At 45.7% G+C, this 24116-nt stretch overlaps 1 protein-coding gene across 7 annotated transcripts in view; it reads left to right on the forward strand.

Annotated features, from left to right (window-relative positions):
- cabin1 (calcineurin binding protein 1) overlaps positions 1-24116 on the forward strand; it is a 92936-nt gene that overhangs the window by 7161 nt on the left and 61659 nt on the right. For 3 of the 7 annotated variants that reach the window (XM_072682401.1, XM_072682402.1, XM_072682406.1), the window contains exons 14-29: positions 403-584; positions 1088-1225; positions 1813-2010; positions 2109-2351; positions 3019-3172; positions 3826-3938; positions 4811-4963; positions 7582-7788; positions 8519-8664; positions 9544-9805; positions 11347-11517; positions 12151-12240; positions 12295-12497; positions 12866-13095; positions 19555-19620; positions 23896-24072. In XM_072682401.1, the coding sequence (XP_072538502.1) occupies positions 403-584; positions 1088-1225; positions 1813-2010; positions 2109-2351; positions 3019-3172; positions 3826-3938; positions 4811-4963; positions 7582-7788; positions 8519-8664; positions 9544-9805; positions 11347-11517; positions 12151-12240; positions 12295-12497; positions 12866-13095; positions 19555-19620; positions 23896-24072 (2733 nt within the window). The remainder of the gene's footprint in view (positions 1-402; positions 585-1087; positions 1226-1812; positions 2011-2108; positions 2352-3018; positions 3173-3825; positions 3939-4810; positions 4964-7581; positions 7789-8518; positions 8665-9543; positions 9806-11346; positions 11518-12150; positions 12241-12294; positions 12498-12865; positions 13096-19554; positions 19621-23895; positions 24073-24116) is intronic. The other 4 variants (XM_072682403.1, XM_072682404.1, XM_072682405.1 and 1 more) reach the window with 2 other exon arrangements.

Below are 24116 nucleotides of genomic sequence, written 5' to 3' on the forward strand. Positions count from 1 at the left end.
CATGGTGACATTCCCTGACTCCAGAAAGCGATGTTCTTCGCTTGAGTTTTCGTATTCAAGGACAGTAAGGAAAAACAATAAACAGATGAACCTTGGTCTGAGCCTATCGTTTTGAAAAAATGCTCTCAGAAAAGTGACGTTCACAGTTGTGCAATCAATCCAGGGTTAAAGCAAACCAGTGATAATGAGCCCCTCCCCCAAACGAGCCCAGAATCGGCCCTGGTTGCGGACTTGTATGTTCTGGGCAAGTGTAAAAACGCCTTTAAGGGAACTATTTGCGTTTTTTCTCGCCATACTTACTAACAACATGCTTGGGTCAAAGGGAATCTTTAACCCAAAAGGAAGTGTTGTTTGCATCATTCATTACCTAAAGTGCTAAAAATGCTATGTTGTTTGTTCCAGCATCTCAGAGGAAGAGCATGTCTGGAGGTGATCACGGGGAGCTGGACAGCCAAGAGGCCCGATTCCAGACTGACCTGTTCGTGATGACCATGGCCTCCTCGCAGAGGGATGTGTTTGAGCAGGATTGGCTCTCTTTTGCTGTCAGAGTCCACTGGCTCAAAGCTCGACACCTTGCTTTTCAGGTACCAGCTGAACCAGCAGCCGTAGACCCGCTGAAGTCAGGCTTGCGCTACACGATTTGTTACACAGTCCTAACAGAGAGCATCTCATGCTTAACGCAGGCCATCCCAGACTTGATCTCTCTGTTGTGATTTATTCCATTGTTCATGGCTCAGGATTTGAACTCGCAAACTTCGGGCCATAGTAATTAAAAAGTTCTATACAAATAAATTTGATTTATTTGGTTAAATTTTTATTATTATTATTATTATTATTATGGAAAAGATGAATAAGAAGACAGTAAGTAACAAGTCAGGACAGTCTTAGTCAGGACAACCATCCTGTGAGATTCTTACCTTACTGCCATAGGTGTAAGAATGCAGTTTGTTTATGTACAGTCTGCTGTGAGTGAGTGTCCGGGGTTATGTGTGTGTATGTGTGTGTGTGTGTGTGTGTGTGTGTGTATATGTGTATATATATATATATATATATATATATATATATATATGTGTGTATTTTGTCGTAGGGTGACATGGAGGAGGCACTGGAGGGTTATGACCTGTGCGTAGGGCTACTGAGGAGCCAGTCTCCAAACAACGATGGGGAAAAACTCACCATCTTCCTGCCCAACCTCTGCGTTGACTCCGCCATTTCTGTCGAGGAGGTACAGCACTCAAACTTCTAAACTCATCTACCTAATTAGAGGATTCAGCCACAAAGTTTTTAAAAGGTTCCAGGGAGGTTAAAAACACAGATACAACTGATACACTATATGGACAAAAGTTTTGGGACACCTGCTCCTTCACTGATTTTTATTTTTCCAAAAATCAAGGGTGTTAAAAAGAGTTTATTCTGTTTTTGTTGGAGTCTGTACTGTCCAGGGAAGAAGGCTTTCTAGTAGATTGCATTTAGGGACAAGAGCGTTAGTGAGGTCAGGACATTGGATGATCACCACCCCACCTCATCCCCCAACTCCCCAATTCATCCCAAAAACGTTGAATGGAGCACCATCCATCATTTCAGAGAACAATGCTCCACAGCTCAATGTGTTAAGTTGGGGATGAGGTGAGGTGATGATCATCCAACATCCTGCTCCAAGGCTCTCCAAGGTCTAGGAGAAAAAGCCTTCCCTGGACAGTAGAGACAGTTACTCCAACAGAAGCAGAATAAAACCCCTGATTTCCTGAGAAGATGTCCCAATACTTCTGTCCCTTAAATATATTTGTTAAAGGACTGTTTTGTGTGTGTTAGATTGAGAAGAAGCTGAAGTCTCTGGAGAGGTGCCAGTCGCTGGAGGAGATTCAGAGGCTGTTTGAGAGCGCAGATTATCACTCAGTGGTCAGATTGCTCCAACCCACGCTGAGCTGTGGGCCCAACGCAGCCCGGCCCAAACCGCTGGAGTACATCAGCTCAGCTCCCGAGAGACCAGCACAGCTACTCCTGCTGCAGGTAGAACGCGCTCGTGTGCAGACGACTGTATACAGACAGAGGCTCCGTCTGTTACAGCTCCTCATGTTTTCTTTTCTTTCTTCTTCTGCGTTCCCCAGAGCTCCCTGTTGCGCATGAAGGACTATGCCCAGTGCTTGGAGAGTTCGGAGGTGGCACTGAATGAGGCCATACAGCACCTTAATGCCACATTAACCAGCACTCCCCCCGCAAAGGAGGAGTGGGTGGCGACAGTGACGGCCATGCTTCGTGGGATAGAGCAGTGCATCACTGAGCAGCCGCAACTCCTCACCAACACGCCTCAGAAAACCAACCTGCCCCGTCTGGCCAGCAACCTCATACAGGTCTGTGTAGATCGGCTTGTACATTTAATTTGATTAGAAAAGGGTTTTATTTATTATTAAATTAATCATTTCAATAATTAATTCATTGTTTTGGAGTCATTTAGCTTTTAAATACACACTGAATACTCAGATGTGATTAGTGACCAATATAGAACTAATAACTAATGCAATATAGGCAGTAAAAACACTTATTGGAGAATGTTTACAGTAGTAAACAACCCAAAAAATGAAGATTTTATTTTAAATTAATATAATTTATGATTATATTTGTTTATAATCTTGTAAAAGTCACTCACAGTACACTAAGGCATTTTTATACCTCTAGTGTAATGCTAAGGAAGCCGATTCTTCCTTTATAAGGGCTGTTAGGGGTATGGATGTACACCATATGGACAGAAGTGTAGGGACACCTGCTCTTTCATAGTTTCTTCTGAAATCAAGGGAATTAAAAAAAGTTTGTCCTTCTTTTGTTGGAGTAACTGTCTCTACTGTCCAGGGACGAAGGCTTTCTACTAAATTTCAGAACGATTCTGTGAGGATTTGATTGCATTCAGTGACCTCATCCACAACTCCCCAGCTCCTCCCTATGGTATTTTATGCAGCACCATCAATCAACTTTCAAAGTGTGTATTTGACACCTCTCTTGTGTATGTGTGTTTGTGTGTAGCTGATCGACTGCAGCATGGTGTTGCCCGACGACCCCAAGGAGCCTCACTTCTCCTCCATGCTGCCGTGGATGCTGCTGTACCACCTGCTCAAGCAAGAGGAGGCCGAGTTCGACTGCATGCTCCGCCAGCACCTCGCTGATGAGGATGATGATGGTACATTCTGCTAGTTTTCTCTCCGCACTTAGTTCAGACCTTTTTGTTCCTCTACCCTGCTCCGTTTATTTCATCCCTACTGAGCCGCAGAGGTGTTTCACAGCGGGTGCTCTACGCACTAGTGCCTTTGCGGCTCTGCAGCACCCCTGTAGATCAGGCTGAAACCATTAGGATGTTGCACTTCTGTTGTTCGGTACAGAGTAAACCCATTCTGTTAGGTTGATGCCACACCTGCTGCTCCGGACTGAAGTTACACATTTCGCTGAAGGCTTGCAACTTGTGCTAACTGTTAATTTAGCCTGGTTGTAGCGCGCGGCGGCTAATTGTCTGCATCGTTCAGGCAGGCTGGGTTTGTTTACCTAATAAGCAGCCCGAGCTTCCTTTCCTGCAGGGTAAATCCAAGCGATCCGCTGAATATTTAACTTCCCACCCACGCTGTAGTGGTGAAATTGAAAAGATGTAGACTCTGAAGCACCTGAACTCTGTTTCAGCACCTCCTCATGCTCCCCGACAAAGCTCAGTCAGGCGTTATGGGTCTTGAGGGATTTTATGTGTGGTAGATTTGGCACGGCTGAGGTAATGAATGAGCAATTTCACAGAACCTTGTGTGTGCCCTGTGTGTGTATGTGTGTTAAACTTTGTGTGTCTTGTAGATGACGACACTCCCCTGTTACCCTCCTCTCTGATGCTGTTGAACACGGCTCACGAGTACCTGGGCCGGCGCTCCTGGTGCTGCAACTCGGATGGAGCTCTGCTCAAGTTCTTTGTGAGTCTTAACGCACCCATGGTACCACGTTGAGCACCTCTGTCACACTCCTGCCCACACCTGGCTAATTAGGCAAGATCGGCGAGGTCACTGTTGAAGAAAAAGACTGAGTAACTTACAGGACCAGCAGTGTTGCTTTTTAAGGAGCTACAAAAGCCATTACTGTTTAGACTGAGGTAAAGATTTGGGTTAGGCTTAAGATTAATCTTATATGCAACTAAGATTATGTGTGATATTCTTATTATATACTGGAATGTAGGAATTACATTTACTGTCCTTCAGAAGTCGGGAATCACTGTTCAAAAATTGGAAGTTGCCGCCTTATGACAGATATTAACTTTTAAAATTGATATACAAAGCATGACAAAATTAGATTACTACATAAAAAGTAGATATTCACAGTATCACTTATCATATAATCGATATCACAATATTTATGTAAAATGCCAGAGTAGGAGAATGTAAATTTTAATACTAGTGTCGTCTAATGCAGGTCCACTGTTTCAGCGCCAGTTTGAAAACCACCAGCACCTGTCAATTACTAGGCTACTAGGCTATTCACCTTATTTAACATTTAACAGTTGTGTGTGAGGTCATCTGCTGGGGGACGGGGGTGGGGTCATCTCTTTTTCTATCCATTGACATCCAAAGAAGAGGACCTACCACTGTGGTTGCAGGAACGTTTGTGGTGGGGAGAACATTCAGCTTTTGTTCAAACCCAGTATGGAATCAAATCATGGGATGAGTAGATAATTACAACCCTATAATTGAATCTTAAATTTATAATCTAATATTTAGAGCAATATCTACATTATTAAATGATTAGTTATTATTTGTATAAAAATGTGTGTGTATGTCTCAATTTGTTGCAGGTGCGCGTGCTGAGGCAGAAGCTAGCTGAAGGAGAGGCTCTTCCATATAAGGAGGAGTTGGAGACAGCCCTGGAGCAGTGCTTCTACTGTCTGTACTCGTACCCTAGCAAGAAGAGCAAGGCACGCTACCTGGAGGAGCACTCTGCACCACAGGTACCTACACTGCCTGCAGTGACTTGTAATTTTACATGTAATTTGCCTAGACATCCAGTTGTTGACTACATGAAACATGTGAATAATGTAAGGTAGACATTATGATGTTTTCCAGAGCTTGGCTTAAGGAAATGTTTTCTAATCAGACTTAAAAAGCCCAAAAGAAGGTACACCATGCCTGAATGTTTGACTCAGTCCTAAGTCAGGCATAAAAACACACATCCACTGTCCCGCCATCTCATGTGCACGCTAAACGGAAGTAGCTTGAAGACTTGCGCCTTATAAAAATAGGTCCACATTAGCCTGCTATTTGACCACGGCCCTTGCTCCGGTCGTGGCTGTGATTGCCAAGCGTTTCGGCTCTGCGTCTCCCGCTAGTGCCGTCCCTTGTGTGACTAACTGCTCCCCTCGTGCCGCCTGATTGCCGTCTCCCCGTGGCTCCTTTGCAAGCTTTGTTAGTTAATGAGTTTACGAGTGTTTTCCCAGAGCTAATTAGGCAGCTGGGTGGCATGAGGTCTACCCGGGCACCACTGTGACAGCAGGCCAACGCTACAGTAATCAAGCGATTGATTCTTTCTCAGCCTGCTTCAGGCGCATTGATTATGTGGCTACATGCGCACACACACGCTCACACCCCACACACACAGTCCAGAAGTTGTTTATCGCTCTTCTCTGGTTACTGGGGAAATGCTCTCACACACATTAATAGAAGCACCAGAGGGCGACTTCAGAGAGCGAAGCTGGGTACCACCTCTTTTCACACTGCTGCTCAGCTCCACCGCACCAGCTAACAGACGCCAGTGCCGGTCAACATGAATGAGTGATGAAGGTGGAAGTTATCTTGACCTCAACTTGACCCCTGGTGTTACTGTTGCCTAATGTGAACAATTCATGATGTATGGACCAATAGAAATGCTCCCAAATGACTTGAATGAAGCTTGTTCAGTCCAGCCTTTTAATCCTGTTAACTCAGCCTGCAGTACCAGAGTCTCCTCTCCTCCTGGGTTCTCCTCGGTCTGGAATTTAGCCTGCAGCCTTTCTCATCATTCATATTTAATGTGCTCCTTCAGATTCTGCGCTCGTTCAGATCCCGGTTTCTTGTAACTTGTAACAGCTGTATTGTTCTCATTTACAATCGTTAGAGGATAATCTGGACTGCTCCTTTACATCAGGCTGGTTTTTCTGTTATTAAGACTTCTGAGGGCGGAGGAACGTCCCACAACCCCCTGCGGATATTGCCATGCCGTCTGTTCTCTGATGGTTTAATAATTCTGTCTTTTGTCACCCCGCAGTGTCTGAGTACCTGAGAGTTAATGAAATTTTACTCCGCTCGCAAGATATTACGCTGCTGCCATTGTGTCTTTATTATCACGTCTTAGTGAGCTGCAGAGCTGTTGCAAACATGCAAATAATCCCCCAGTCATCAGCCTCATCAGACAATCATCGGTCAAGCAGAGGAGGAATTGTCAATCTCGCAGTAATACAAGGCCGAGGTATCTCATTAAGCCGTGGGGGCGGCGGTGGCTCAGCAGTTAGAGCTCCGGGCTATTGATGATAGGGTTGTGGCTTCGATGCCACTGTTGGGCATGTTTTCTACGTGTGTGTTCACTGCACTGATGAGGTAAAGCCAAATTCCCTCTGTTTAGGTGACTGCTTTTGGGCATAATGTGAAGAAAGTAGCTGAATCTGCGGGTGTATGGAAGCTTACTGTCATACTGGTCTACCAGCAGTGGCAAAAATCCCTGTCTACTGGCAATTCTGGTGACCGCTGGTGGGTTTCACTGCCAAAATTCTGATAAAACATTTCCTGTAGGCTGGGATTTCTGCCACTGCTGGTAGACCCGTATGACCGTAAGCTTCCATACACCTGCAGATTCAGCTACTTCCTTCACACTGTGGTCTTTGGCACTCTCAAATGCAGTCACAACAGTATCTGCTTTGCGACCCACTTTCCACCCATTCAACAAGACGTTCACTGCACTGTACCACCTCTTCTCAATCTACGAGTCCCCTCAAACACCCCGCAGGTACTTATAGCCCGATCATCCTCATGCAACGGCATCTGCAAGAGCCTGAAAGTGAAACATGCAAGAGGACCAATTTTTGTCCAGGGAGTTTATATAATATTCTGCCATATGGTCTACACTCAACCACCATAAGCAGCTGACCGAGGATATGACCGAGGATATGGAAACAATGCTAATTGATGCTGCAAAGCAGGAGATGACTAAAATGTCAGCAGGGCGCTTCCAGCTCACAGCCTCCCCTGTCCGAAATGGCATCCGAAGTGGAACTGTGGACGTCGAGGCTCATATGCTGGCAAAAAAAAACAATCTTCTTAGTGGAACGTCCCTGAAAATCTATTGGCAGATAGATATTGCTATGCAAGCAAAAACAGATCTGCTAGCATTCTGCTGGGAAATTCTTAGAACTTACTAAATGCTTACTTGGTGTCCAAACTTTTGCACAGGGCACAATTGCTATAAAGTTTTCATTTATTTCATTATTTTTTTCATTTATTTATTATTACAATTATTTATTCTCTCTCTCTCTCCCTCTCTCTCTCTCCCTCTCTCTCTCTCTCTCTCTCTCTCTCTCTCTCTCTCTCTCTCTCTCAGGTGGAGCTTCAGTGGAGCGATGCTCTATTCATGTTCGAGTACTTCAAGCCCAAGACCTTGCCGGAGTTTGACAGCTATAAGACGAGCACGGTGTCGGCAGATCTGGCCAACTTGCTGAAGAGGCTTTCTGGAATCATCCCTCGCTCAGACGAGCCCACGCTCTCCATCGACGAAGTATCAGCCTACATAGAAGGAGGAGCAGTCAAGGTTAGAGCTTCAGTGCCTGTGACCAAATCCATACCCACTCCTTCGTTCCCTTTTGGTCTTCTCCAGGATCTGCTTTGATACCATGACCAAAAATCACATTTACTTTTTTTCTGTGTCCAAATGTCTTTGCGGCTGATGTAGCAAGCATATAATGGAAGCTTATGACCATCCAATTAGCATCGTGAGAACTGCAGTCATCTGGCTTACCATAGCAACCACCTGGAAGCCATTAAATGCAGTGTATATATTGTATATGGCAAAGCAGCTAGCTAGCAGCACCTCACTAGTCATCAAACACAACAGCCTAGCAACATCCTAGCAACCACCTGGGATATCATGGCAACTACCTAGCAAAACCTTGCCTGCCATCATATAGAATCATAGCAAGGCAAACAAATCAAACAACAAGGTGGCACATCCTAGCAACCACGTTAACATAACAGCTGTTTAGAGAGCAACTCGGACATCATAGCAACCACCTAGCAACACCCTGGCAGCCATCATTTATATGTGACAAAATGGACAGTTAGCAGTACCTCACCAACTAAAAGCGGATGTGTGATGATTAGCACAATGCTAATTGGTGGGCCATAAGCCCCTATAGCTGCATTAGCATCATAGGTTGAGTACACAGTGGCTTAATTTAGCAGGGAGGTGTTCTAGATGAACAGTTCCAGCTGTCTTGGAGAAGGGGTCCAGTTGGTCATGGTGTCTTCCTTTGCTGATGCAGGTGCCGGCCCTGCCTGAAGGAACACCTCCAGCGCCCCCTCTGGTCAATGAGTTGTATTACCTGCTGGCCGACTACCATTTCAAGAACAAGGAACAGTCCAAAGCCATCAAGTTTTACATGCATGACATCTGCGTGTGCCCCAACAGGTCAGTGGTCAGTCCTCCAAACTGTAACTCCACCTACAGCTTCTGAGTGGATGTGCATCTCATGCTGTCTTGGTTTTGGCACTTCCAACTTCTCGAATGTCTGCAAAATAAATATAACTGAGTCAAAGCACTTGTGAAAATTGACACAGCAAGGTGGGCTAAGGTTTGCATTTGACCATAAGCTAATTTTCACACCACGCTCAGTCGTAGCCTTATTTACATTCATTATTACAGTCCTAGGAAATCTAAGCAAATTGCAATAACCATCAGTCACAGCATGACTCCTCCAGCAGCCCGACCCCCTGCTGTGTTAACAGCCTATCTATCACGCTGAAGTCATTCCTAACAAATGACTGCTTGAATAACTTGAAAACAAATGACCTGAAACGAACTACGTGAAAATGAATGAATGATCAACAAATAAGCACTGTTTATTGCTGTGGAGGTGCTGATCGCAGCGATGACACTCCTTTGGGTTTAAAGCAACGTTATGGAGAATTTCTGCCTTAAAACAACAGCTTTAGCAAGAATAGTGACTGTCCCTGTCGTTGCTACTCAGAGCTCAAAATTCTGCTAAATGAACTACGCAACTTCAGTGTCCTATTCCGAGTCATATTTGTGTAAACACGTGTAGCATTAATCTACCTCCTCAGTCCACATGCTTCTTTCGCTTTAGATGCCGGTTCTGCATCCCTCAGCTTGCCCAGAAATGCATGTGTAGAGCGTGTCCTTTAGTTGTGGCTCAAAGTGCGACTTATGCTTTCCGACTGTAGGGGGAGCCCAAGAGCAAGAACGACCAATTCTCGCATACTGCTGCTTTAATTCTCGAATTCTAGAGTGCCTACCAAGCAGCGTTAAATTGTTACTGCCGTACTCCAGGTTCGACTCGTGGGCGGGGATGGCTTTGGCCCGGGCCAGTCGAATTCAGGACAAGCTGAATTCCAACGAGCTGAAGAGTGACGGGCCCATCTGGAAGCACTCTCTGGCTGTGCTCACCTGCTTCAAGCGGGCGCTGGAGATCGACAGCTCTAACCTGTGCCTGTGGATCGAGTATGGGACCATGTCCTACGCGCTGCACTCCTTTGCCTCCAGACAGCTCAAACAGTGGAAGAACGAACTGCCAGTAGAGCTCGTCAAACAGGTGTGTGTGTGTGTGTGTGTGTGTGTGTGTGTGTGTGTGTGTGTGTGTGTGTCTCTGATTTGGTCATTGTTTCCTAAATCTGTGCTGGGCTTCAGTCATGTTAAAAATGTAACCATCACTATACTATTTCCCTTTTTCTCCCAGTTTGGTTCTGCCAATTAACCCACCCCTTCATAACTCTCCATAGGACTAGCAAGGCTCCCGACACTACGAGTGTAAGGTCTCCTCCGATACATTTAAAGCCACCACCTCTTTCCGAACTGCCACTGATGTGGCATTACCGGGCAGCCGACACATACTTTAGGAAAAGCGCCAGGTCCCCAGCTCCACTACACCAGCCAACAGCCGCCAATGGGCCTCCTACCCACCCAGAGATATCCAAGCCAGTTATGCCTGTTTAGATCTTCTTTTATTAAAACTTCTGACGCAGAATTTTGGTGGCGAGGACTCAGCAGGAGTGAGTTTCTTCTGCTGAGTCTTCCATGAAGGTGTCGCTGCACAGTAGAAGAGTGCACCACCACTCCAGAGTCTGCTAAATCTTCCTGAAGGTCTTTTTCTTTCCATCAAACCAGGGATTTGATTTGCCTTTCAAGCAATCCTTTGAGCAACAGTCCTTAAGGAATAGTTTTCTTGTTCTTCCAGACCTCAACTTGACCTCAACAGAGACCTGAAAACACTCTACTATCCTCTTGCTTTGTGGTCATCAATTGTTGCTAGGCAGCTGCTCAGAGGAGCCCATGTCTAATGCGCTGCCACTATGGCCCGGGGATCACAAGTTCGAATAACGAGCCATGCTGCTTTGCCATCAGCAGCCAGAGTCAGGGTGAGCACAATTTGCTGTGGTGGGTGGGTAGATGGAGTGTTCTCTCTCTCTCTCCCCTCATAACTCTTGAAGCTGATATTGCACTGGCGGCTGTTGGCTGGTGTAGTGGCGCTGAGGACCTGGCGCTTTTCTTAAAATATGTGTCGGCTGCCCGGTAATGCCACATCAGTGGCAGTTCGGAAAGAGGCGGTGGCTTCAAATGTATCGGAGGAGACCTTGCTCCGGATCAGGAGCCTTGCTAGTGCTATGGGGAGTTATGAACGGGTGGGTTAATTGGCAGAATCAAACTGGGAGAAAAAGTAAATAAATTAAACAATTTATTGAAAGAAATTGCATCACCTGGCCTTTCCTAACAATGATTGTAAACAATCCATAGCCCTAAAAAAATATATAAAATAAAAAAAGCTATGAGACATGTTGAGCTTTATGCTTTTTGGAGATCAGATCCTCTTCTATTCACTTAACTATTTACAGCAAAAGAGGTTTTGACTAGGGGTGCCCAAACTTTCCACTATATTCATTTGAACATCAGCACTTTGGGCGTTAGGGCCCACCCTTATGTCCATTTTGTCTAAACATAGCCCAGCTGATTGGCTATATTTGGGGTAAAGGGAGAATTGTGCAGTTTTGCCTTATTAAAGCCACATTAAAGCGGTAGTCTCAAACAATAGGTTACTGATTATTTCTGTGTATGTTTGTGTGTGTGTGTTTGTGGTAGATGGAGGAACGCAGGCATTCCATGCTGGAGACAGCGTTCAAGTGCTTCAAGAGTGCATCTGCATGTGAGGGAGACTGTAATGAGGAAGAGTGGCTCATCCACTACATGCTGGGCAAGATCGCAGAGAAGCGCCAGTTACCTCCCAGAGACTACTTGCAGCTTTACAAGCAGGTGACCCACAGAGAACTGTAACTATGTAAATGTTGGTGTGCAGTATAAGGTTCTAGAGCAGCTCTTTAACGTTTATGTGTATGGTATATGGCTGTCCAAATGTTTGTGGACACCCGTCTAATGAACGCATTCAGATACTTCATTGACACGGCTGTGGCCAATAATAGAATAGGACTTTCTGGAACAGATAAACATGAACCTATTGGCCCCATTCTGCCTAAAGCCAGGCGTGGGCTAGAGGAGTATACCCCCCTCCTCAGAGTATTGAGCTGTGAAGCAGTGGAACTGTGTTCTCTGGATTGATGGTTGGTGCTCCATCCAGTCCTTAATTTGGGATAGGTCCGACATCCTGACCTTGCTAGCGCTCTTGTCACTGATTGCAATCAAAACCTCAGAGCAGTGTTCCTAAATCTAGTAGAAAACCTTCTTTAGACAGTGGAGACCGCCACTCCAACAAAAGCAGGATACACTCTTTGTAACACCCTTGATTTCAGGAGAAGCCGTGATTGAGCAGGTGTCCAAATACTTTTGTCCATATAGTGTAGCATTAGGAGTCTTACTCAGAAAAGCTTCAGTCAGCCTCAGCATGATGCAGTACCATGAATTCATGCATTCGCTCTCTCCTTCCCCCAGTCTGCCCATTATCTCCATGAGGAGGCTGCCAGATACCCCCGCAAAATCCACTACCACAACCCACCTGATCTGGCCATGGAGGCACTGGAGGTAAAGGGTATAGTAAAATGAAGACTAGGTAAAATACTCCTTCTAAAATGACAGACTTCTTCATCTTCTCTCGCTCAGCTGTTCTTCCGAATGACTGCCACCATTCTGAAGCTCCTGGAGGAAGAGCGTGATGGTGACGAGGTAGAGCCAACCAAGAGCGTTCTGGATTACGAACTTTTCTTCAACATGCTCGCTGAAGCTGCGGTTGGGCCCTTTGCACGTGGAGAGGAGAAGAGCATGCCCAAAACCAGTGACAAGTATGCCAGCCCTCATTTTGTTCAGTTTTGCACAGAAATGCACAACCCTTTCCATAAGGAAGTGCTTATAGCATCATGCATTACACTCCCCAACTGTAGGGGGAGCCCAGGAGCACAAAATAGCAATTCTCGCAAAATGCTGCTTTAATTTAAGCTAATTCAGCTATTTGAGCTTTAATTAAAGTTAAAAATAACTGATTTTAAGCTTCAGCATTGACCGATCCCCAAGATTTCAGTATCGGCATCAGAAAAGAAGCTAAGCAGTGTTACTTTGTCCTTTTGGGGGCTGGATGCTGCTGAGTAATGCTTGAAATGGACATGTTGACGTTGATGTTGTGTATTTACACCGTTCTCCTGCTGTTTCTTAGGGAAAAGCTCCCGTCTCTGAACGATGACGACTCTCACTCCTCCCTGATGGGCGTGGCAGCGGCGGTGACCTCCACGTTGGCCTCCACGTTGACCGCCGCCCACACGGCGACATCATTGCCGGGCGACGGTGCGGCAGGTGTGACATCCCCCCCGTGTGCGGTCACTCCGATCGACCACGATTACGCCAAACGTAAAAAGCTGCAGCAGAGGCAGGGGCAGCCGCAGGACGGTACAGTACCTGGCCTGGAGTCTATTCTCTCTCACTCACTCACTCACTGCGGGGTGACCAGGGTGAAAATCATGATCATGAAAATGATTACGTTGATGATTATGATGATGATGATGATGATGATGATGCTAAGGGCTAATTGTGGCCACTGGGCTTGGGTTTTTAACAATAACTCCTCCCACCCCTGCTCCTACCATTCGCACTGGGCCGCTAAGGATCATGGGAATACGGGCGACAAAGCTAGCAGGGCTCCTTTTACAGAATGCTGAGATCCCTTCTGTCTGGTTCTGTTGAGCTGATGAAGGCTGTGGTGTGAGGTTTACTGATGAGCGAGAGAAGGGGAAGAGCGAAGTCTGAGTCTGTTTGAGTGTAGCCGGGGGTTGTGGCTCAGGGGAGCACAGTGAAGTGAGTCAGCTTAAAGGGAATGTGTATATTGGTAGGAGGAAAGCAGCAGCAGCAGCAGCAGCAGCAGCAGCGCTGTGGTGGAGCACCGGTTCTTGAAAGGTGTTTCCCCAGCTTTGGTTTCTGTTCCACCTTAAAAACGTGCAGTTCTATTTTGCCCCCTCTAGGTGGTGCATCGGCTCCAGGTGAGCGATTACAGGTGCTAAAGAATGCATTTATTGAGCAAGAAAAGGATGTTACTTTAGTTGGGGTGAATAATGCTCAGATTATTTACCACCCTGTTATGTTGCATCGGAATGAAAGGCACTGATAGAGCATGAAAAAGTAAGCCCCCCTTCCTCCCCAGTTTGTTACAGCCAACTAACCCACCCATACATAACTCCCTCTTGCACTAGCAATGCTTCCGACACTAGGAGGGGAAGGACCTAACACGTCCCCTCCGACACATGCTAAGCCAGCCACTGCCTCTTTTCGGAATGCTGCCGCACCAGCTAACAGACGCCTGTGCCGGCCAACATCGCAACCCACATCACCCGGCGAAAGCATGGCCCGTTGTGCTCCCTCAGACTCCGGCCGCTGATGGCAAAGCGGCATGGCTCAGGATTTGACCTTTGACTGCCGTAGCGGCCGCAGTGGTACCGCATTAGATCGCTGTCCAGTCAGCACAGGGTGCGGCTACTTGGCTAGCTAAAGAGATTGTAGTATGATCTGGCAGGGTGAGCTTCTAGCCCAGCACCCGGCTAGCACAGTGCGCTTTAAGCTACCTAAAACGATTGCAGTATGATCTGGTTGGGTTGGCTTTCAGCCTAGCACCTGCTCTGCTCTGGGCAATTTGCAGTGGCAGTGTGGCTGAACTGACTGAAGCACCTGAATTTGGTGATGAAGAGGTGTGTCCCAGTACTTTTGTCCATATCGTGTATTGACTTAGTTATGATGTTAACTAACTGATGAGCTATGTAGGCTTTCAGTACTTGTTAGCAACATTAGCCTCGTAGCTCAGGCACACAAGTACAGGAGCAAGCTTTTCTGAAGGACTGCATTTGGAATAAGGACAAAACTGTGCCCTGGTGTTCGCAAGCACACAAAAGGACAAACTGGGACGTTTTTTTTTTTTTTTCTGCAGCTTTTGTGCTGCATGTATACCTGCATGTGGGCTCTATGTGAACCACACTGTGCCACGTGGCTCTGTTTAAGTCAGTTGGTCGGCTAGCTGTTGATGAGAACTAGAAGGACACAATCAATCGCCCCCTCAGTTATCATTCATTTTACCATTTTTAGCCTTTTTTATTCACTGTGTTAACCCCCCAACCCCCCACCCCCCCTTCAGTTTTTTTATGGGCTGGTTTGAATAGGGTATTGATGGAATCTGGCAGTGGCCTGTTTTGGTAAAATACAGGCAGTATCTGTGTCAGATGACGGGCTTGACCTAGTTACTGAAGTGGAGCTCAACTCTGTGAGCTTGTCTCTCTGGAATGCTTCAAAGGGTTCAGAGGCCTAAAAAAACAAGTCTGGAAGCCTCTCTGTAGCCGGGACTTGTGACTTCATGGGCATCTAGCGATTGGTTACTGCTGTTTATGATCGGTATCATACTGTAACGTTGAAGCTAACGTGGGTGTGCGGGTGCCGCTTCTGTGGAGCTTATTCCCGGACGGCCTTATACTCGCTCCCCTTTCCAACTGCCTTGTCCTTTCTATATATTAGAAATACTAATTGGTCCCATTAGCAGTATTGAATTAAGTGATCCTGACATGACTGTAGTCGCAAAACAACCGTGCAAATGTATCGAGCGTGACTAACTTTCAGTAGCTAATCACATTTGCATGATGTTGATTTGGCCTCACTGCACCCATCGTTTTTTGAGCAGACCAGTATCTTGGACGTGGAGTCAGCCAGTTTGTAATCTCAGTAAAGACTAGATATTAAAGGTGATAAATAATGCATTTATTCTCATATTTAAGCTCTAATTTAACATATAAATAGTAAATATGAGCCTTAACAGCAAAATAACAGGGTGGTAAACAGGGTTGTAAAACCGCATTTGAGTATATTGCGCCCCAAACATATGCAGTGAGTCCTGCTCTGCTTGGCTGGCTTATGTCACTGTGATGGCTCGCAGGATAGCATAGCTTAGCATAGGTTTAGCACTGTAGGTAGAACTTTTGTCTTTGCATTGTAATAGTTTAGAATAGTTTAGTTGGATGGTGTTGCCGTCTTGTCATCATCCTCTCAATGTCCACATGCGGTTAGCTAGCTAAAGAGAGCTGGCTTGGTTAGCTTTTAGCCTAGCACCCACTCACTTCCCGGCTTTCGCTTCGTCTTCATTGCTTCTGAGATCCCCTTTCTGTGGACATTGCAAACGGGTGAAGAAAGCTATGATCACAAGGTCTGGTTTATGTTTATGTAAACTTTGGGGGGGTGAATATAACGAGTCAAGACTGTTGTGTAATAGTTAGGGAATTTTGGAATTGGCTCTTGGTTTTCCAGCTCTGTGTTTAAGTTATGCTGGATTTTCTTTTAAATAAAAAAAACAAAACAACGGAATTCAAGGTTAACGGTTGATCATGTCCAGGTTCTCCTTAGGAGACCCTGAACTATGCCATGGAATATACAGTTTTTCATTCTGGGGCAGCTTTAAAAGCCATTACTGGTCTATTTTGAGGAATAGTCTTCGTTTTAAGAAGCTGGCCCTCTATGTTTAGTCGTTGTCGTCATTTTACTGTATATTTTCTACTGAAATACTACAGTAATTATTTAATTAAAGTTAGAAATGTTATTAATAATTACATGTAGCTGTACCTGATGTTTTGAAATTCTAATTTGAGTCTGCATTTCCGTTTAATATTTTTGCGTAAAAAATACGGAAATATGAAAAAGGTAGCAAAAATGTACGGGAAGGTGTTTGGATGGCTGCAGCTGTCATTGCAGTGTTTCACATGCAAAAGTTATTCACTGCAGAAGCTGCTAATGCAAAAACACTCATTACGGAAAATCCCATATTCCAGAAAATCCCATTGAAATGAAAGTAAAAATTTTTGAAAATTAGCCATTTGATGCCCAGTGTGACGACTGCTTCGTTCAGAGAGAATTAATCCCATGTTCTAGGTTTTAGAAATGTTTATGCATAGATATCGGTAGATACACTGTATGGACAAAAGTATTGGGACACCTACAGGAGCTTTTTTTGGCATCCCATTTTAAACCCATCGGCATTAATGTGGAGCTGGTCCCTCTTTGCAGCTCTAACAGCATGGCTGAAGCTCAGCAGAGAGTTGGAGACTTTTCTGCACTATGCTCTGAGCTCAGCACTCGGCCCTGACCCCGCTCTGTAGCTTTACGTGGTCTGACACGTGGTGGCTGAGCTGCTCTCTGTGGCTCCTAAACACTTCCACGTTCCAATAATACCACTCACAGCTGATGGTGGGATATCTAAAAGAGGAGAAATTTCACCTGCTGACTTGTTGTTGCCCCCCCATTACATACAGAACCACGCTGGAGTTCAGTGAGCTCTTTAGAACCACCCATTCTTTCAGAAAGGCAGCCTGCATGGCTAGAGGCTTGATTTTATACGCCTGTAACAATGGAACTGAATGAAACGTGTGAATTTGATGATCAGGAGGTGTCTCAATACTTTTGTCCATATGTACATAATACAAAATACTGGACAGCATTGGTGTCCCCATACTTTTGTCCATATGTACATAATACGAAATACTGGACATCAGCATCACCCCCCCCCCCCACACACACACACACATATATTTCCCCCAGTCAGTACATACCTGTAAATAAGTGTTCTGCGTTTGTGATCTGAAGTCTATTAATTTATTAATGAATTAATTTATTGTAAGATCAGAAATGTGAGTTGAGCTCAGGCTGGAGTTAAAGTGTGGGTCCTATAACTGTGTTGCCCGTGTTCCCATTTGTCCCCGTGGTCTTTTCAGGCTCCCTCTTTCCCCCCCCTCCCCCCTCTGCTGCCTACCTGCCTGCTCCCTTTCTGCCTGCCTCTGGCCTGCTTCGCACCTGCTGCTTCTTTAATGTATGCATGATGGGATCGACACTCTGATTGGACAAGGGGGTTAAAAAAACAAACGTAATCCTAAACATCCCACAATGCACTCTGCTCCACTGTGTGTGCGTGCGCGCCAAATGACATCTGGATGACGTGCCTTTCATGACTCACTCGCACTGGGGAATGGGGTGAACAGGAATGATGGTATATATATATATGTGTGTGTGTGTGTGGTTGTGTGTGTGTGTGTGTGTGTGTTTGGGTTGATGATTGGTTGCCAGCTAGTCGGCTGTGGGTTTGGAGGTAATTGAGAAATTCATTGATTTTATTGGGGTGGTTAGTCGAGTAATCAGTTTTCTGATTTGGCCAAAAGGTAAAAATGGCTTTAACTGAAGAAGCGAAGATGTGCGGTTGTGGTCAGATGTTTACATACGCTCACCATGGACGTGAATGTCACGGCAGTTCTGGGCTTACAGTCATTTCGGGTGTTCTTGTTCTAGGACAGAATGAATGCACAGCACATCTGTAATAGACAACAAGCAAGACTTTGGGTCACAAGTCTTCATTTTGGGGGGTTTAAGACCTCAGCACAGTCAGAATTATTATACAGTGCCAAAAATATACATACAGCACCCCCTAGTACTGGGGTAACTGTCCCTTAGCAAGTTGCTCCTTGACCGGTCACTATTGGCAGCCTCTGTTGCAGCAGCTTCCAGGTCATGGCAGGCCTGTGTCTTATTGGTTCTTGGGATGTTCCTGATCATTTGAACCAGCTTCCTCTCAGCTGAGGGGGGCCGTTTGGGTCTTTTTCCAGATCTTGGTAATTGGCTAGACCTCCTAGTACCCCTAGTACTGGGGTAACTGTCCCTTAGCAAGTTGCTCCTTGACCGGTCACTATTGGCAGCCTCTGTTGCAGCAGCTTCCAGGTCATGGCAGGCCTGTGTCTTATTGGTTCTTGGGATGTTCCTGATCATTTGAACCAGCTTTCTCTCAGCTAAGGGGGGCAGCTTGAGTCTTCTTCGAGATCTTGGCAAAGTGGCCACACCTCCTAGTACCCCTTGGTACTTGGGTAAATGTCGCTTAGCAAGTTGCACCAGCTTCTGGCAGAATTGGTAGAATTCAATTGAAGTTTGATGACAGGAAACCTCTAAGCCCAAGTTTGTGTTTGGGGGTCATTGTCCTGTTGGAACACCCAACTGTGTCCAACTGTGTTTAAAGTGAAGCTGAAGAATTTTGTGATAGTCCCTCTTCTTCCTTATACAGTCCGCTTTGTACATGATTCTACCACCACCATGCTTAACAGTTGGTGCAGTGTGTTTGGAATTGTATGGCTCATTCATGCCTTTGTCTCACCTGGCCATAGAACGTTTCTCCAGAAGGCTCTGGAGGCTCTGCGAGACATTCCTGACTTGTGTGAATCTACAGTCGTCCTTCTCAGATCTGCCCTGAGCTCTGATAAACACTTTTTTTTTTTTTTTTATGTGGGCAAAAAGAAGGTTACCAGCTGTAGCCAATCATGATCACTAGCTGGGGGTTTAGAGGCCTTCAGCCTGGGTGAGTTTTGAACTTTCAGCAGCACTGAAATATTCAAGTGGGTGTATGTATATTTTTGACCCTGTACTTATGATTTTGACCATGTGTTGATTTCAGGAAATCACGTAATTCTGTCCCAGGAGAAGAACATATCCAAGCAATCATAGGATGCCTATTATTGCTGTCATATTCATGTCTATTGTGAGTGTATGGAAACGTCCAATGACCACTGTACAGCTTTTCCAGGTGCTTTCTGGAAGGCAGTATGCATATACATGTGTCTGTGTCAGTCAGCAGCAGCAAATTGCTCAAGCTACTCATTACGGATCCATCAAGAAGGTAAATCAATGCTGTAATCAAGGTCAGTCGAATTACTCTCAAAAGTTCCAAAAAAACATTTTTTTTGAGGAATGCGCCACGCAGATGGATGCACCACCCTCAGGTAAAACAGAACGTGAATGCTCTGTGAGTTGCCATCTTTCAGATGTTATCTAAAGCCATGATCTCCTCCGCAGCTAACCTCTTTCACGACCACAGTTACTGCGGGTCTGCATCTGCTTCGCGAAGGCGACCTGCGTATGGTACAGACTACACACACCTCCCTCCAGCACAAAAGAATTAACCCCCCTCCCCTCCTCCCTTCAGGACAGTGGTAGAGAACCTTCAAGCTTTTGTTCCGGTCGAGGAGCGCAGCAGTGCACCATATAAACAATGACTATCTAGCTAATGGCTTAGACTTCATCTGAGATGTGCAATGCCTTGTAATGTAACCGTATCATAATCACTGTGTCACTGGCTCTGAGACCTCCCCCTGACTCTGATTGGTCCTAATAACTGCCTTGTTTGTTCCGAGATCTCCCCCTGACTATGATTGGTCCTAATCATGTCTTTTTAATTTTGAGATTGCCCCTTTATCGTGACTAGTCCTGATCACCATTGGTTATGAGACTTCCCCCTGACTCTGATTGGTCCTAATAACGGCCTCACTTGGTCTGAGACCGCCTCCTGACTGTGACTAGTCCTGATCACCATTGGTTATGAGACCTCCCCCTGACTCTGATTGGTCCTAATCACTGCCCCACTTACTCTGAGACCGCCTCCTGACTGTGACTAGTCCTGATCACCATTTGTAATGAGACGTCCCCCTGACTCTGATTGGTCCTAATCACTGCCTCACTTGGTCTGAGGCCGCCTCCTGACTGTGACTAGTCCTGATCACCATTTGTTATGAGACTTCCCCCTGACTCTGATTTGTCCTGATCACTGCCTCACTTGGTCTGAGACCTCCCCCTGAATTTGATTGGTCCTAATCACTACCTAGTTTTTTTTCCCGAGATCTCCCCCTGACTCTGATCGGTCCTGATCACTGCCTCACTTGGTCTGAGACCTCCCCCTGAATTTGATTGGTCCTAATCACTACCTAGTTTTTTTTCCCGAGATCTTCCCCTGACTCTGATCGGTCCTGATCACTGCCTCACTTGGTCTGAGACCGCCTCCTGACTGTGACTAGTCCTGATCACCATTTGTAATGAGACCTCCCCCGGACTATGATTGGTCTTAATCACTGCCTCACTTGGTCTGAGACCGCCTCCTGACTGTGACTAGTCCTGATCACCATTTGTAATGAGACCTCCCCCTGACTCTGATTGGTCCTAATCACTGCCTCACTTGGTCTGAGGCCGCCTCCTGACTGTGACTAGTCCTGATCACCATTTGTTATGAGACTTCCCCTTGACTCTGATTTGTCCTGATCACTGCCTCACTTGGTTTAAGACCTCCCCCTGAATTTGATTGGTCCTAATCACTACCTAGTTTTTTTCCGAGATCTCCCCCTGACTCTGATCGGTCCTGATCACTGCCTCACTTGGTCTTAGACCGCCATTACACTGTGATTAGTCCTGATCAACATTTGTTATGAAACTTTTCCTAGGCTCTGATTGGTCCTAATCACTACCTAGTTTGTTCTGAAACCGCCCCCTTACTGTGGCTAGATCACCATTTGTTATGAGACCTGACTCTGACTGATCCTACTCACCCCCTGACTCTAATTGGTCCAAATAATTTCTGTAGAATAGTTCTAAGACCTACCCCTGACTTTGACTAGTCCTGATCATCATATCATATTTGTCCTGAGACCTCTGCTTTACTCTGATTGGTCATAATCACTGCCTAGTTTTCTTCTGAGCCCTCCCCCTGACTCTGACTGATCCTACTCACTGCCTCACTTGGTCATTGACTTCCCCCTGACTCTTAATTGGTCCAAATTAATTTCGGTTGAATAGTTCTGAGACCCCCCCCTCCTGACTTTTGACTCTAATTAACCCCAATTAGTTTGTTCAGAGACCCCCTCTGCCCCTCGGCACTGCCTCGTTTGTTCTCGAAACCTCCCCTTGACTCTGACTGGTCTTCTTCTTAGACCTTCTTCTTGGAACAATATTTAGGACCAATCAGAGTAGGAGGTGGTCTTCAGAAAATGGTGGTCAGGACCACTTGCATTCGGGGGAAGTCTCCGAGCAGATGAGGCAGTGATTAGGATCCTCTGAGGTAAGTGGTACATAACCCCAGTAGCCAGACTACTCCTTCATATCAGACACTGGCATCGAAAATACCAGAGTCAGGTCTGTTAGATTAGGGTTGGCGCGCTGCTTTGCAGGCTGGCCGATCTCCAGAAGCAGATATTTTTAACCTGGGAAGGAATAAAAGCTGAGAGCTCGCCCCAGCGAGAGCGTCCTCTACCACTGTTCTCCACTCTGTCCTGATCTGAACGCTTCTAAACTGCATATCTATCACTCAGCGTTCAGCAGCTGCATCCCTACTGCACCCTACAGCTGCTGCTCTTCTGCTGTGTGAGCGCAGCTTTCCTCTCCACTTCTCACTGCAAAACTTCAAGACTTCTCCAAACTGCTCCTGGCACTCTTGACTGGGTACTTTCCACGTCCAACCTTCTTGCCAGCACACCTTTCCATGGGGCAAACATGTTTCCAGCTTTCTCAGCCACTCAGTCAGTATAAAACCCAGTGCCAGCATCTCACTAATTACATCTTCTAGAACTTGCTCCTTGTGCTCCAATTAAAGAAAGCAGGCTGTCCAGTGGAGACGCCACCCCGGTGGTATCGGACTCTAGCTGCGCTCTGTTGGGTTGCTTTTTTTTTTTTTTTTTGCTGAGGCTGTGCTTCCCCCCCACAACCCCCCACCCCCCTCTTTTTTCGCCCCCATGCTGAGTTGGCTCGGTGCGTTGGCGTTTCTGGCATTGGATTGCCGCTGAGGGCTGCAGAGGTGATGGGGAGCTTGCTGATGATGTCAGATACCCCCTTCCAAGCCACAGTGCTGGCTCTCCCAGCATGCAACGCAGCTTTTTTAAGCAGCACAAGGAGATGACCATCCACATTCTAGTCTGTCGTCACAGGGCATTTGGAGAAAGTGTGGTAGTTTTATCACGCTTCATGCTAGCTCCTGTAGAAGGCTAGCGACCTTTCCCCATTTCCCAGTAGCGCCCAGTTTAGGGTCCCTGTTCTCTCCCTCCCTCTCTTTCTCCCTCTCTTTCTCTCTGCACATCTAAAAGAACTAGAACTCCCTCACTTTATAGATTCTCACATTTTTTGAAGATACTGAGTGGCACACTTCCCTTGTTTCAGAGGCAATTCCGGACTTTAACACTCAGCGCTGGCTTTTTCCGCAAGTCTTACCTGAACTTTCTTAGCAGTTCTTTCCATCCCTAAGCCTTTTGGTGTCAAACTGTTTGTGTGGATCCATGACTCATATAAATGGGGGTCGTAGGCCGGGTTTTCTGGACACCGATTAAAACAGTTTTCCAGCATTAATAAAAAAACGAAATTCCTGCAGCCAAGGCGTGCGATTAATTTCCCAATTCATTTCTGTGCATTTCCCTGGACTAGGAGAAGAACTGAAAACCCACTGACTTGCTGATGTTAGCTGGACGTTAAACTACTCTAGCTGATGTTAGCTAGACGTTAAACTACTCTAGCTGATGTTAGCTGGACGTTAAACTACTCTAGCTGATGTTAGCTGGACGTTAAACTACTCTAGCTGATGTTAGCTAGACGTTAAACTACTCTAGCTGATGTTAGCTGGACGTTAAACTACTCTAGCTGATGTTAGCTGGACGTTAAACTACTCTAGCTGATGTTAGCTGGACGTTAAACTACTCTAGCTGATGTTAGCTGGACGTTAAACTACTCTAGCTGATGTTAGCTGGACGTTAAACTACTCTAGCTGATGTTAGCTGGACGTTAAACTACTCTAGCTGATGTTCGCTCTGTTATTCACAGAACTCAGCAACTTGCCATTGGCTTCTAATATTGGGTAATTCAAAGTCGTTGGGTTGTCTGTTCTTTTATAAAAGCAGGGAAACCTAAAAATGATCGTCAGTGGTGATTGGTATTGCACGCCATATGTGAAAATATGGGGGGGGGGGGAAATATATATATGTATATATATATATATTATTATTATTATTATTATTATTATTTTTTTTTTTTATTATTATTATTTTTTTTATAATTGCTGGAGAATTCCTCGTAGGTCTACCTGTAAACTATGTTATGTAGTCCAAAGGAGAGTCTCCACTAGAGCTTGTTTTTAGTCTAGCCCTCTGTTTTAACTGTGTCCTGGAAACCAGCCTACCATCTTCTATGGGTGAATCTCTGGGTTTTGGTGTTAAATTGCAGGTTCTGCAATTTGCACCGCCCTGGCTTTCAACAATGAAACAAGCAATGGTGCCTTTTTAATTATTATTTGCACAAATTGACATGGGTGACAGTTCTGACTTTATTCTTCAGTATATTAAACGTGTTTGTGTACATGTGTGTATGTTTGTGTGGTCCACCCTCCATCAGAGCAAAGTCAGGACAGCGTGGCGGTTTTGTCGGACTCCAGCTCCCTTCAAGACGTGTTCTTGGACCCCACCAGCTCACAGGACAGCAGCCAAAAGCTGGATTCTGGGAAGTGTCATGCCTTTTCCGAGGACACCAGCACACTATTAAAAGACAAGGCTTCCACAGCAGATGAACCAGGTATTGTCTTTGCGTTGTGGCATTGTGACAGATGTTCAGAAGGC

The sequence above is a fragment of the Salminus brasiliensis genome, chromosome 6 (assembly GCF_030463535.1).
Source record: "Salminus brasiliensis chromosome 6, fSalBra1.hap2, whole genome shotgun sequence".
Taxonomy (NCBI): domain Eukaryota; kingdom Metazoa; phylum Chordata; class Actinopteri; order Characiformes; family Bryconidae; genus Salminus; species Salminus brasiliensis.